This window comes from Cotesia glomerata, linkage group LG1 (genome assembly GCF_020080835.1).
Source record: "Cotesia glomerata isolate CgM1 linkage group LG1, MPM_Cglom_v2.3, whole genome shotgun sequence".
NCBI classification, from domain to species: Eukaryota; Metazoa; Arthropoda; class Insecta; order Hymenoptera; family Braconidae; genus Cotesia; species Cotesia glomerata.
Genome location: NC_058158.1, coordinates 9509328 through 9524999, shown reverse-complemented (window position 1 = coordinate 9524999; position 15672 = coordinate 9509328). Strand labels below are relative to the sequence as shown.

General features: G+C 29.4%; 1 protein-coding gene across 11 annotated transcripts in view; it reads left to right on the top strand.

Moving 5' to 3' along the window:
* The window catches only part of LOC123259705, a 185429-nt gene that overhangs the window by 137204 nt on the left and 32553 nt on the right, over positions 1-15672 (top strand). For 7 of the 11 annotated variants that reach the window (XM_044720368.1, XM_044720359.1, XM_044720388.1 and 4 more), the window contains 7 exons: positions 6873-7055; positions 8689-8928; positions 9317-11078; positions 12382-12468; positions 13064-13267; positions 14792-15079; positions 15607-15669. In XM_044720368.1, the coding sequence (XP_044576303.1) occupies positions 6873-7055; positions 8689-8928; positions 9317-11078; positions 12382-12468; positions 13064-13267; positions 14792-15079; positions 15607-15669 (2827 nt within the window). Of the gene's footprint in view, positions 1-6872; positions 7056-8688; positions 8929-9316; positions 11079-12381; positions 12469-13048; positions 13268-14791; positions 15080-15606; positions 15670-15672 lie in introns of all 11 variants that reach the window. The other 4 variants (XM_044720374.1, XM_044720382.1, XM_044720406.1 and 1 more) reach the window with 4 other exon arrangements.

Here is a 15672-nt window from a genome sequence, read left to right as displayed (position 1 = left end):
ACTCGCACTAATTAAAACTGGTAAAATAAATATACCTCTTAGTAGCTGAGTGTTGAGAATATTTTAAAATATTGTAATTTTATTCACTTGTGAACAAAACTTTTTCGATTACATTCCATTACATTACAAGTATTAAAATTACCATTAAAATAAATCCACTTGATCTCAACAACTTTTGAATATGAAGATAAAAAGCCAGCTAATGCATAATTAGCTTCAATAATAATGAAAATGAATAATTTTAATTAATGACCGGGTGATTTATTTATAAATTAAAGTTATTTATCAAGGTCTTGTGATTAACGAAAAGTAAAATTCACTTTGACGCAATAACTTCAGTTTTGAGATTATATTACGCCACTTCTTGAAGCGAAGGAAGGCGGAGCTGTATCAGAGGAGGATGAAAAGTAGCCGTGCGCGTAACCGTCGACGAGTTACCTCAAAATAGATGAATGCAATGTCAGTTTTTGAGAGAGAACGACAAACAAGTATTTATTAACCGGCTAACTAGCAAACTAACCAACTGACGTATTTTATGAATAATACTCTACTCTTTTTCACGTTTTTGGAGGGCGAATGTCGAAATCGGGTACGGGTAACAGTGACTTGTACGTCACTCCTAAAGTCAAGGTATCTTATTTTATTATATCGTTTGTGTTTATCTTGTCTCTTGTCATGCCAAAAATAACATTTGAACATACACTGATTACTCCATGCTCTAGTTTTTTTTTATTTTATAAATCTCTTGTCCCATTGACTATCTGTTTGGTTTAAAACTTGATACGCTTTGCCTTTAAATTCCATTAAACGCTCATTAAGAGTCGCCTTGGTTGTTATTTTTAAATGTTAACTCGTTTTTAAACGTTTGAATTTTTTCATGAATTTTTTTTCCGCTTAAAAATAAATTATTACGAAATAAAAAATTATTTTTGTCAAATAATATATATTTAATGGGTAATTTATGTAGCAGCTGGAATTTTAAAGACTATTCAATTAAATTAAAATAAATAAACAATTAATTATGAAGGTATTATCGAAGGTATACTATAAATATCGATAAGTGGATGAAAATAAACGAATTAATTATCAATAATGGTGAAATAATGTTTTGAATTAATTAAATCGACGGTATACAATTAAATATATATTTAATGGTTAAACGCACAAAATTCTATTGATATCGAATTATATTTATTATTAAGAGAATAAGAAAAATTTTGTGATCAGGATAGTCATATGATAAACTCGGTTTTTTTGGTGAAATTTAGTGTCTATCTTTAGATACATAATTAAGAAATGGCCTTTTATTTTGAAAACTATTGACATTTTTAAAGATATAAGCTCATCCCGATGTTACACTCATCGAGACGTTTTATTTGAGTACCCACATTAATTTTTCATATATTTTGTATATTTATATATATTTATATATGAAAAATATATCAAAAATGCATGTGGGTACTCAAATGAAAGCTCTTGATGAGTGTATCATCGGGATGAGCTTATATCATTAAAAATGTCAATATTTAAGAAAGTACAGTTCAATTTAACATAATTTAGAAATTACCTTGTATCTTGTAAAATATTGATATTTTCCAAGATATAAGCTCATCCCGATGTTACACTCATCGAGATCTTTCATTTGAATACCCACATCAATTTTTTATATATTTTATATATTTATATATGTATATATGAAAAATATATCAAAAATGCATGTGGGTACTCAAATGAAAGCTCTTGATGAGTGTATCATCGTGATGAGCTTATATCTTAAAAAATGTCAATAATTAAGAATTGACTTGGCTATCTTCTAAATGAATGATATTTTTAAAGATATAAGCTCATCTCGATATTACACTCATCAAGACTTTCCATTTTAGTACCCACATCAATTTTTCATATATTTTATATATTATATATATGTATATATGAAAAATATATTAAAAATGCATGTGGGTACTCAAATGAAAGCTCTTGAAGAGAGTAACATCAGGATGAGCTTATATCTTTAAAATATATATTATATATATGTATATATGAAAAATATATCAAAAATGCATGTAGGTACTCAAATGAAAGCTCTTGATGAGTGTATCAAAGGGATGAGCTTATATCTTCAAAAACTTCAATATTTAAGAAAGTACAGTACAATTTAACAAAAGTCACTATTTAATAAACCAAAATTTTAATATCTTTTAATTCACAAATCACAGCAGTCACTGCAGTGACTGCAAGTATGCTAGTATAGGTATTATCAAAGGTATACTATAAATATCGATAATTGGATAAAAATAAACAAATGAATTATCAATAACGTATAAATAATCTTTTGAATTAATTAAATCGACGGTTCTCAATTAAATATATATTTAACGGTTATATAAACGCAAGAAAATTTTATTTATATCAATTTATAGGAAACTTATAAATGAATGAACGAGTGAGTGAATGAATGAATGACAATTAATTAAAATAGTTATTTGTATAAAAGCTTGATACTGATATACGAGTTTTCATTTGGTAGAAAAACATTTAATGACGTCAATCCTTTTCGATTAAATAAATGCGTGATTCGCATGAAGAATTCATCATTGACTAATAAGTGTGTATTATTCTAGACACATTTATATCTCTTTCACTTTAAACTCGAGACATTACTTTACCAAGTAGAAGCAAACTAACACTGTTATGCTGATTTTTTATCCTCACTGTCACTGTCACTGTCATTGTCATTGTTACCGTTCAAGTGCAAGAGCCATTGTAATCGGTAAAGGATCGTCTGGTAGATAGAATTTACAAAACAGCAACTGATAATAAACAATCGATCCAACTACTAACTAACCAGCATTATTCACGTCATACCGGCTGACATTTTAATTAACGTTAATTTATTTCTCCAATGTTTAGTTTATTAAACTTTTCATTTTATTAATCAGCTCTTCTTCGAATGAATATTTTCTTTTTTTAAGAAAGTTCAAGCGTAACTAATGAGTAAAAATAATGTTAAAATTTTTTTTTAATTTTAGTCTTCCCAATATTCGTCAAAATTCTTTATTTTAATTTAAAATAATTTAAACAATTTAATAATTGATGATTTTTACTTATTTAATAAAGTAAAGTAATAAAATGACTTTGGTATTTATTACTTGCCGGAATAAATAAACAGATTCGGCAATAGCGCGTTTGATTGATTATACCCATTACAGAGATGTGGATGAGTGTGTGAGTTAAACATTTCTCTCTCTGTAACTATATTTCTATCCTTTTCTTTTTTCTCAGCTGTTGACGCGATGTTGTCAAATCTTTATTCGAATAAATGGCTGACGATAAACCAGTTACAAACATAAAATTTGACTTTAAATATTTCAAAAATTATATCGGTAATGTATTATTATTAAATTGTTTTTATATTTTGCAATAATCCAAGTTTCTTGTGTATAGTTTTTTATCCGTTAAAGTTGGGAGGTTAATATTGAAAAAAATAATTAAAGTCTCGACAAAAGTTTGTCCGCCATAAGAGCCCGTGTATAAGGAGATAAAATATGTGATTTTTTAAATTTAATATCTACGTAATTAAACGGTGAATCTTTTTTAAATTTTGGGATTAGATAAATTACGTATTCATTTATATGTATACTTAATTTCAAAGCTCAAAGTTGGGAATTATTTTTTACATTAGATTCGCTCGAACCTCCTTAAGGAAGTTCGAGCGTAACTAATGAGTCACAATAATGTTAAAATTTTTTTTAATTTTAGTCGTCCCAATATTCGTAAAAATTCTTTATTTTAATTTAAAATAATTTAAACAATTTAATAATTGATGATTTTTACTTATTTAATAAAGTAATGTAATAAAATGACTTTGGTATTTATTACTTGCCGGATTAAATAAATAGATTTGGCAATAGCGCATTTGAATATACTCATTACAGAGACGTGGATGAGTGTATGAGTTAAACATTTCTCTCTCTGTAACTATATTTCTATCCTTTTCTTTTTTCTCAGCTGTTGACGCGATGTTGTCAAATCTTTATTCAAATAAATGGCTGACGATAAACTAGTTACAAACATAAAATTTGACTTTAAATATTTCAAAAATTATATCGGTAATGTATTATTATTAAATTGTTTTTATATTTTGCAATAATCCAAGTTTCTTGTGTATAGTTTTTTATCCTTTAAAGTTGGGAGGTTAATATTGAAAAAAATAATTAAAGTCTCGACAAAAGTATGTCCGCCATAAGAGCCCGTGTATAAGGAGATAAAATATGTGATTTTTAAAATTTAATATCCAAGTAACTAAACGGTGAATCTTTTTTAAATTTTAGGATTAGATAAATGACGTATTTATTTATACGCATACTTAATTTCAAAGCTCAAAGTTGGAAATTATTTTTTACATTAGATTCGCTCGAACCTCCTTAATACATTAGTACAAGGCCCAAAGAATAAATAAATTTTTTTCGGACAAAAATAAAATAAAAATTATGGAATAATTATATACAGCCAAATTAGTTTGAATAAATAAAGTAAATTAATTTTTTCATCAATGTCAAGAACAGAAGCAGAGGCGGGTCTGTTTTAAATTAAGTAAAATATATACGCATGTATCACGACAGTGATGTATATTCTGTAATAGTAACAATTTAAATAATTTAAGTACGGGAAAAAAATAAGAACGAATTGACGATGATGATGATGATGATGATGAAGAACAAGAAGTTGATGTTTAAATAAAAATCAAATAAAATTATGTATATCCTGGAGCAAGGAATAAAGAAAGGATTTACAATATCTCCAGGTTAAAAATTTAAAGTTCTCTTTAATACACTCCGGTCTAACTATATAACCGGTACGGCTTCTACTCTTCCACTCTACTCCGCGGTTACTACGAACGCTCAAAATGCACAATATATGTAGTTTAAGTTTATATTTATATTTATATTTATAAGTATCCTTGCGAGTGTCGGTGTACTCGTAACCCACGGGGAATGGATTTATATGTGATGTCAGATATAAGAGAAACAGCGAGAGGGAGTTGATCCTACAAAGGGGAAATCTCTTGAATAAAGGACTTGAGAGTAAGAACAGTTCAAGGTGCTCACGATGAATTAATGATTCAATATTTTTATTTACTTTTTTCACCGTGCATGTATGTCTTCTTCATCTTTTCTTCTTCATCATTCACACCTTGAATAGTTTACTTTTTATACTGCTTTCATTTATTTTTTTTTCTTCTTTTTCTTTGCATATATGTACAGTATCTTTTACCGTGTGCCTCGTACAGAGTTGTTTTTCTGATTGCATCCGGAAGAAATAGTTAAGTAACCGGATGCTTTATTTTACAGCCTTCGCAGGTGTACAATCGTTTTGCATGGAAATAAATTTTTGGACGTACTACAGTTTTTTTTTTTCACAGTTAATTAATTTTAAGCGAAATTTACACAGAAAAAAACTTCATTTGAATCAAGTAAATAATTTTGGAGAATTTGATCTTCAAAATGATCAAGAAAAAAATTTCTTGGCTCAAGAATCGTTTAAAATAAATTTTGGTTTTTTTTACTGTAGAATATCAATTATAACAATATCTATAATGATAATAAAATATTGGCATTAATTTTGATAGATTAACAAACGAATAAAATCACTTGAATTGAACAAAAAATGATTCGATTAATTCGATCAATTCTTGAGATAAGAAAATATATTCTTGAAAATTATCAAGAATATATATTCTTGTAACAAGAAAATTTTCTCAAGAGTAGTACTTTTTTTTCTTAGTGTTGAGTAAAAAAATTTTTAAGATAAAAAATTTTTCGGTAATTATTTACAAGTGGGGTCTACCTCATTTTTGGCCGTAACTAGGTAAAAAATTAATATTTTTCAATTTTTTTAAATTCTGCTTGTTTTTAGGACGCACTTATGATAAAAAATGTCGTGAAAAAATAAAAATAAAGATTTTGATAGCTTTTTTGCTTTCAAAAGTTGGAAAAAATTTTTGCTTTCATGTTTTTGGATAAAATTTATATTTTATCTTTTTTTTTGATGTTTTTGATTTATTTTTTTTTTTTAAAGTACATAAAAAAACGAACAAATAAAAAAAAATTGGATATCACAATTTTTTAGAAAATTTGTTAAAATTGTAATAATTAACTTTTTTTTTTTTGTAATTGTTCATTTTTCTATGTATTTTTTCGTTCAAAAAAAGGAAAATTAAAATGTTGAACCCCATTTGTAAATATTTACTAAATTTATCACAATAAATAAAATTTCTTTAACTTCTTACGACAGACTGTTATAATAAAATTTATTTTCATCACAATCTAATCTCTTTTAATTAAAATGTCTATAAACATTCTGCAACAATGTATTATTTATTAATATCCCCATTGTTATAAATAAATATCAATAATAAATTACAATATTAATAATAAATAATAACTAAATCAATAAATAACTTTTGATTGGCCAATTAACCCTTTAAAAATGTCGGATAGAATGATTAATTAAAATTTTATCTCGGATAACAAATGGAGGGTTAACCTCGGCAATGAAGCAGATAATTAAGGTCATTCTTGTATAGCTCGGTAACACGTACTCGACACGTGTGCATACACACGCTCGTGTTACATGTGTTTTATTATTACACTTATTACATAAATTATTCAACACTCGTACGGAGCTATACAGATATTAAAATAAAGCAGGATGCTGCGTATCAAACAGCTTAGGTGTTATCTGTCCAAAACATCAATTTCTCCATCAAACGCACTTCCGTCCCTGAGTTCAATAAAATATTGGACCTAATAATTATTTTAGTTGAAGGAAGTGAATAATTTGGTTTAAATTTTGGCTTATTTGTGTTTTAGATCGGCCACGCATCGCCCCCGCCACCTGCGCCTTTTTCTGGGCACCAACAACAGCAGCAGCAGCAGCAGCAGCAAGATATTTCACCGCCGAGAGGACCACGGACTCTTTTATTACGCCGCAGCGAAAATGGATTTGGATTTACCCTTCGCCACTTTATCGTCTATCCGCCCGAGTCCTGCTGTGTAAGTCATCCATTATTTTGATACTATTAAATCAGAGTGTCTGTACCGGTAATTAGATTTATTGTTTGCTATTCTGTGATAATTTAATTGCCTAATTTACTTATGAGTTGATTAATTCATTCATTCAATTATAGGAGTTCTAATGCAGTCCGTTAATCAAAAGTTTGGACACTAGAGGATAATTCACTAAATTTTTTTTTTTACAATTATTTTTTTACTTTTTAGTTGAGGAAATTTAATAAATAAGTTGAGATTTAGGCGGCTAAATTTATACCGAATAATTTATATAGGGATTAAAACTATTTTTGTATTTTTAATCTTTAAATAAAAAATTATTTTTTTTTTTGTGAATAATTTTTATCAAGAGATAAATTTAGTAAATATTAAGTCCCAAGTCACAACAATAATGCATGACATTTTATGTTCAAACCTGCTTAGAATTTTTATAAAGAAGGAATATATATATATATATATATATATATATATATATATATATATATATATATATATTCATATTTATTTTAGTTGGAATAAATTTGGAAAAACTTTTTAAATATTTATATAATAAAATATTGTTGAATTGAGAGCAAATTATATTTAAAAAAAATATACTTATTGTCTAGAATTTATTCGCTTTATCATAAAAATTAAAATAATTGAGCATTAAATGAATACTAATGATAATTATCATAAGTAAAGATAAGTAATATAAATATAAGAAAATAGGCCAATGTATTGTGCCTAAAAAAAAAACAATATTTAGATAAAAATAATCTATATTATTAAGAGAATAAGCAAAATTTTGTGACCAGTGTATTTATATTATAAAATGATAGATAGATAATTAAGAAGTAACCTTGTATCTCGTGAATTATTGACATTTTTAAAGATATAAGCTCATCCTGATGTTACACTCATCGAGACCTTTCATTTAAGTACCCACATCAATTTTTCATATATTTGTATAGATTATATATATGTATATATGAAAAATATATCAAAAATGCATGTGGGTACTCAAATGAAAGCTCTTGATCAGAGTAACATTGTGATACGCTTATATCTTTAAAAACGTCAATAGTTGAAAAAGTCCAATACAGTCTCTTAATTATTGACATTTTTAAATATATAACCTCATCCCGATGTTACACTCATCGAGACCTTTCATTTGAGTACCCACATCAATTTTTCATATATTTATATATATTATATATGTGTATATATGAAAAATATATTAAAAATGCATGTGGGTACTCAAATGAAAGCTCTTGATGAGAGTAACATCGGGATGAGCTTATATCTTTAAAAATATCAATGGTTAAGAAATGACATTGTATCTTGTGAACTATTGAAATTTTTAAAGATATAAGCTCATCCTGATGTTACTCTCATCGAGACCTTTCATTTGAGTACCCACATCAATTTTTCATATATTTATATATATTATATATATGTATATATGAAAAATATATCAAAAATGCATGTGGGTACTCAAATGAAAGCTCTTGATGAGAGTAACATCTAGATGAGCTTATATCTTCAAAAACATCAATAGTTAAGAAAGTACAGTATTGTTCCTTAAAAAAACAATATTTAGATAAAAATAATGAATTAATAAAAATGATTAAAATAGATGCTGCCAGGACACGAGCGGACGAAAATCGAGGAGCCAATGGACACAATTTTCGTAAAACAAGTCCGAGCAAATTCACCAGCAGCTGAAGCAGGTCTTCGGACCGGAGACCGCGTCGTGTCAGTAGACGGCGTTCCAACTCGCGGTGAGCAGTACGCGAGTGTCGTTCAGAGAATCCAGCAAGCAGAACCTTGGCTGCGACTTCTTGTAGTTTCTAAGGACGACGACTTTTTGCAAAAGGTAATAATAAATTAATAATAAAATCCCAAAAAATAAAAACTACACTGAGAAAAAAAAATACTTTTACTCAATTAACAATCTCTTGGTTCAAGAAACTCGATGACGATCAAATATTCTATTATTATTAATTATTAATTTCTGAAGAGAAAAGCATCAATATTTATGTTTGGAAAATAGATAAACAAGAGAATAGCTTTATTTAAATAAAGTAATAATTATTTCAATCAATTTAACAAGTTCTTCAGCTAAGAATAAGTATATATTCTTGAAAATTTTCAAGAACATGAATTCTTGGTATCAAGAAAATTTTCTTAATAAAAGTAGTTTTTTTTCTCAGTGTAAATTTACATTTTACATTAAATAATTTTACATTGAATAAAAATTCCAGTTTTTCGGTGACACTGCGCACAATCCCGAGACAAATCAACGACCAGCTCGCCTCCGATCTCCCGAAAAGATCTTACAGAAGCAGCGTAGGTCAATGAGCATGATACCGGGTCCCTCATCCAGAGCTCGACAATCTTGGGTTTGCCAAACGCTTCCGGGCTCAGAGAACCAAGGCACGGGTTCTTCCTACCGCCTAAGAGAAGAAGCTCTGAAGGACCAAGCGGCGAACAAAATGACGACCTCGGTGCCTAATATCCAGCGACGGCCGCTAATTGAAGCTCGAAATCACGAAAGTATGTACAGCCGTACAGACGATAGAAGCCAGCGGAGATCGTTACCTCAGCAGCAAGATATCGATTCCAATCCCATGGTCCAAGTGTATCGATCTCCAGACGCGAAATTCCACCTATACGACCGTACCCGTTCAGAGTCTATTTACTCGCGGCCCAGCAGCGAGCAGATCTACGACAAGATCAAGGATCCTATTTACGAGCGAGTCAGACCCGATTTAAATACCTTCAGCAAGTCGCTGGACCATCAGTACCCCATGTCTCGCGCTGAGCCGCAAGTTCCTATTTACCGTCCGGGAAGACGCGTCGTTACCCGACGCGCCAGCGAAGGCAGCGGCCCGATTAATGATCCCGAAATGATCCCGAATGAGGGCGGAAATGGTGGAGGAGGACAGGGTTATAGCAACAATGAAGGGTTTCAGTCAGCTGGAGGAGACCCGGGGTCTAGATTGAGTGTAGAATCTAGGGAGAGACAAGATTCGTCACCGCTTAGTAAAGACAGCAGTATTTCTTCGTCCTATGACTCCACTTCGACGCTTACTGGCAATGAATGTTCAGATGATTCAATTATGACGAGACTGAGAAAGAGTTTTGAACAGAAGGAAGAATTTTTACGACGTCCCAGTCATCCTATTGGCTGGCTTTTGCCAGATGAAACCGCGAGGATTAATTCGCAGGGTCAGGGGGTCATTCAAAGGGAGTTTTATGCCCGACCGCAAAAGCTTCAGCGGCAGGTTTGGCCGCCCAATGAACAGCAGGGTCTACAAAATCAACAACAACAGCAGCAGCAACAGAGGAATAATAGTTTAGAAAAAGCTAAAAATAATAAACCAAGTAACCAAAATTTACAAAGAGTTAGGGGTGATGTGGTTGAAAGCAATGATGTGGATAAAAATGGAGACCGCGAGGGAGCTCAAGCGATTCGTGATCGATTTTATTCATCTTTGTATGACACAAATCAATATGGTAAAGAGAATAATTTTAGTAATTATTCTCCGGCTAGTGAATCACCGAATCGTAATACTCCGAATTCCTCACCGAGAAATACGAGTAATAATAAGAATACTTTTATTACTACTCTGTCGAGGATACATGAAAATGTTGCGCAGCAGCAGCAGCAACAGTTGGAGGAGCGACAATTGGATCAGCAGCAGGAAAGTGAGCTTAGAAATGGGACTTCTTCGTTGCCGGCTTCACCTGGACCTGATAAGAAGGAAAAGTTCACGGTGCCCCCGCAGGGCCTGCAGATTGTTTCGAGAAGGGCTAAACAGTTTGAGTCGGGGAGGCTGCTTAGTGATGATGATGAGCCGACTAGTGATAGGACTAATTTGTACAAAAGCGAGCTCTCGAGACTGTCGAATAAAAGGAGTGTTCCTAATGTGGCGGTTAGGAAACGCGAGTTTGAGTCTAAAGCTGAGTTTCATGAGGGAAGGAGAATTGCTGCTAATAGAGAAAGTAAATCGTTAGATTCTGGTGAGTTTTTCGAGATTTTTTTTTGGCTTTTATTGTAATTTTAGGGGAATTATTTATTAATTGTTTGGATTGGAAAAATGATTGATTTGAATCAAGAAAAATTCTGGAATCAAGTAAAATTTACTTAAAAAACCAAGAAAAATTTGTTAGTTGAAGAATTTTTTATGAACATTAAATTAGACATCTAAAAATTTTTATAATTTTTTTTATTGAAAAAATTATAACAGAAAATTTTCATTTGTAAAAAAATTTAAACAATATGAGTGCAATTTTTTAAAAATATTTTTTAGTTGTAATTTAATGAGAAAAAAAAACAAAAAATTAAAAACGTAAAAATTTATTTAGGTAATTATTTACAAGTGTTCTGGCCATATCTAGGAGAAAAATTAACATTTTCAAATTTTTTTTTATTCTACTTGTTTTTATGGTGGATTTATGATAAATTATGTCGTGAAAGAAAAAATGAAAATTTCGATAGCTTTTTTTGCCTTCATGAGTTGGAAAAAAAATTAGCTTATATGTTTTTAGATAAAATATATATTTTATCTTTTTTTGATTTAATTTTTTGAAAAGTGCATAAAAAAATTAACAATTTAAAAAAAAATTGATGATTCCACTTGTAAGTAATTACCGAATTTTTCTGCTCAAATCAAAAAGAAAAAATTCTTCAAAATTATTTACTTAATTCAAATTTATTTTTTTCGATAAAAGATTTCGATAGCTTTTTTGCCTTCAAAAGTTGGAAAAAATTTTGGCTTTTATATTTTTGGATAAAATTTCTATTTTATCTTTTTTTGATGTTTTTTATATATTTTTCTTTGAAAAGTACATAAAAAATGAACAATTTAAAAAAAAAAAGTTGGATATCACAATTTTCTAAAAAATCGATAAATTTTTTTGAAAATTTGTTAAAATTGTAATAATTAACTGTTTTTTTTAACTGTTCATTTTTTAATGTATTTTTCCGAAAAAAAATATCAATAAAATCAAATAGAAATTTAATTCAAAAAAATGAAAATTAAAATGCTTGACTCCACTTGTAAATATTTACCTTTTATTACTCAAATCAAGAAGATGAAATTCTTCAAAATAATTTACTTGATTCAAGTTAATTTTTTTATCTGTGTTAATTCCCATAAAATTATTTATGCAATATTATAGTTGCAATAAGGATGCACCTGTAGTTTTTAGTACAATATTGCTTGTTTTAATCAATTAAATTATGATTTAGATTTACATAAGTATTTTTAGATACTTAATTATTTAGCATTGAATTTATTATTTTAATTACCAATTACCATAGGCAAAGGGTTGTCGGGGAATCGAATAATTCCTATAGGCAGCAAATACATCCACTGCGTACCACCTTCGGGTTACAGAGAAGATAAAGGTAGAATTTAATGATGGACGTACAAAAGCTGTTATGTTCAATGTGGCTGAATTATTTAATTATTAATAATAATTATCATTACCATCATTAATAATAATTCTTAATAATTATATTAATTCTCAATAATATTCATTATTTTTTGTTATTAATTTTATTTTTACGCGAATGATAATTAAATGAGTCATACATGTATTACGTCAAATGGTATTTGTATGACATTTATAAATGTAACAACTAATTATATATGATAAGTGAACTGAGAAAACGTTCATACTTGTACTTGTGATACTTGAGTTTGATGATGTTGAATGATTATGTCGAGACAGTGCACTTTTATGTTTGCTCAAGAATCAGAACAAAAATCAATGCATAAATAATATTAATTATTATTATTGATAATTAATAATGAAAGAAAAAATAGAGCGAAAAGAAGTAAAAGCTTGCGACTTGGTATGAAGTGTATGAAGCCTGGATATAATATGAAATAATTAAACTGTTTACATCTGTTTTGTTTTGTTATTTGGTTTTGTTTTGTTTGATATATTTTTTTTTTTTATTAACAATGTTAATATAAATTTAGTCGTTTATATCGTAGAAACACCGGCGATGGATATGGAACCGGTTCGGTTGCGAGCACGAAGTAATAGCGCTGAATCTTGGGAAGCTGTGAACGGAGGAACGACCCGACGAGGCGTCAGACATACCTGGCAGACAGAACCCGACGATCCGGAGGGCGAAACACGAAACAGCAAGGCTAAGAGACAAGACAGCTATCTTCAGGCTGTTAGAAACCACCTCGGTTAGTCGCTAAGAATTTTCTTATCCGATCTCTTCTCTCCTCGTGGACCAGTTTTGCATAGAGTCTGAGAAATTGATCCAACTGCTCATGAGTGGTTGATATCAGAATGAGACGCGAGGAATTATATCTGATTAATATTACTGAGATTATTTTATTAGCGACAAAAAGATATGAGTCAATTGTAGAGTAGTTTGCATCTTGGATTTGTTTTTTTTTTTTTTTTAATCAATATCAGTATTTTATTTTTAGTCCTGCTGTTTAATCTATCAGCTGGAAATTTATAATTCTTCAAACCAAAATATTAAAAAAAAGTTTTTATTAAATAATGACTTTTGTGAAATTGCACTGTACTTTCTTAACTATTGATGTTTTTAAAGATATAAGCTCATCCCGGTGTTACACTCATCAAGAGCTTTCATTTGAGTACCCACATACATTTTTGATATATTTTTCATATATACATATATGTAATATATATTTTAAGGATATAAGCTCATCCCGATGTTACACTCATCAAGAGCTTTCATTTGAGTACCCACATGAATTTTTTATATATTTTTCATATATACATATATATAATATATATAAATATATAAAAAATTGATGTAGGTACTCAAATGAAAGGTCTCGATGAGTGTAACATCGAGATGAGCTTATATCTTTAAAAATGTCAATAGTTCATAAGATACAAGATCATTTCTTAATTATTGATATTTTTAAAAATTTAAGCTCATCCTGATGTTACACTCATCGAGACCTTTCATTTGAGTACCCACATCAATTTTTCATATATTTATATATATTATATATATGTATATATGAAAAATATATCAAAAGTCCATGTGGGTACTCAAATGAAAGCTCTTGATGAGAGTAACACCAGAATGAGCTTATATCTTTAAAAACGTCAATAGTTAAGAAAGTACAATATAGTTTCTTAATTATTGACATTTTTAAATATATAAGCTCATCCCGATGTTACACTCATCGAAGGCTTTTATTTGAGTACTCACATGCATTTTTGATATATTTTTCATATATACATATATATAATATACATAAATATATAAAATATATGAAAAATTGATGTGGGTACTCAAATGAAAGGTCTTGATGAGTGTAACTTCGGGATGAGCTTATATCTTTAAAAATATCAATAGTTCACAAGATACAAGGTCATTTCTTAAATATGTATCTAGAGATAGAGTATTTTCAAATGCAGCCTAAATACTTATAATAAATTGACTATCAGTGAGAATGATATAAAATCTTAAAAAGGCACAAATTCAAGTCAAGACCTTTGCAATGACACTAAATTTCACTAAAAAATCCTCTTAATAATATAGATTAGAAAAAAAATACTGATATTCCTAAAAAATCTCCATTTAGACTGACAAGCTTGTTTTACACTTAGATTTCATTAGAAAAAAAAAAGAGTACTTTAGTCCATTAAATATCAATCAAAATAAAATTAAAAAAAAAAAATGAAGTAGACTGACATGTACTTAAATTCGGGTAAAATAGACCGAGGATCTCACGTCGGACAGCAGCACGAAACAGCGAACGAGGAGCCAAAACCCATGGAATTGAATTCGGTATTTCCGGCAGCATTATCAGAGGCCATAGCGAGAACAACTGCAAGCACGATGCCGACCGTAACCATTAGTCCTCCCCAGCCAGTTCGCCCAAATCAACTTCCTATCCCGAACCCTCTGCGGCCTTTAGATACTCGAGAGAGCTCATTCAATCATCAGCATTTACCATCAGATCAGCAGAATGTCGACGATCCCGAGTCCACTGGCTCGAGCCTAGGTCAGGATTTTAACAAAAAAAAAAAAAAAAAAAAAAAAAAAAAAAAAAAAATAAGATAAAATAAAAATAAAAAAGCAACCGAGTGTTGTACTAACGAATTAACATAATTTGCTGTGAAATTAATTTAACGAGTATCAGTATCGATTGTCCAGAATCATTGATCAAATGCGACTCAACATATTTAACAAGATTAGCTGCAATAAATATGCATAAATAAAGTAGCCGCAGTATGATATAGTTAATGATAGTTTGCCAGAGGCTTTGGCTTGATCCATTGATTTTGCATCAATAATTCATAGTATTAAGCGTTAAACGTTAGACATAGCTTATTTAGTGTAATAATAAAAAGGTGCTGGTATATAGATATAGACAGTTAACATGACTACTTATTCATCTATAATTTTATTGACGTTTTTTATTTTTTTTTTTTTTTTATTTTTTATTCCTTATTAAAATTTATAACTAAACATTTTAACGCTTTAAATAATACTTAGCTTGTTGATGCTCACTTTGTCCTATTTTTTCAGCCCCGGGGTCCGACTCACCAGCCAACGAAGTAGTTCTGAGGCGACAGAAAAATAGTCAACTGAGTA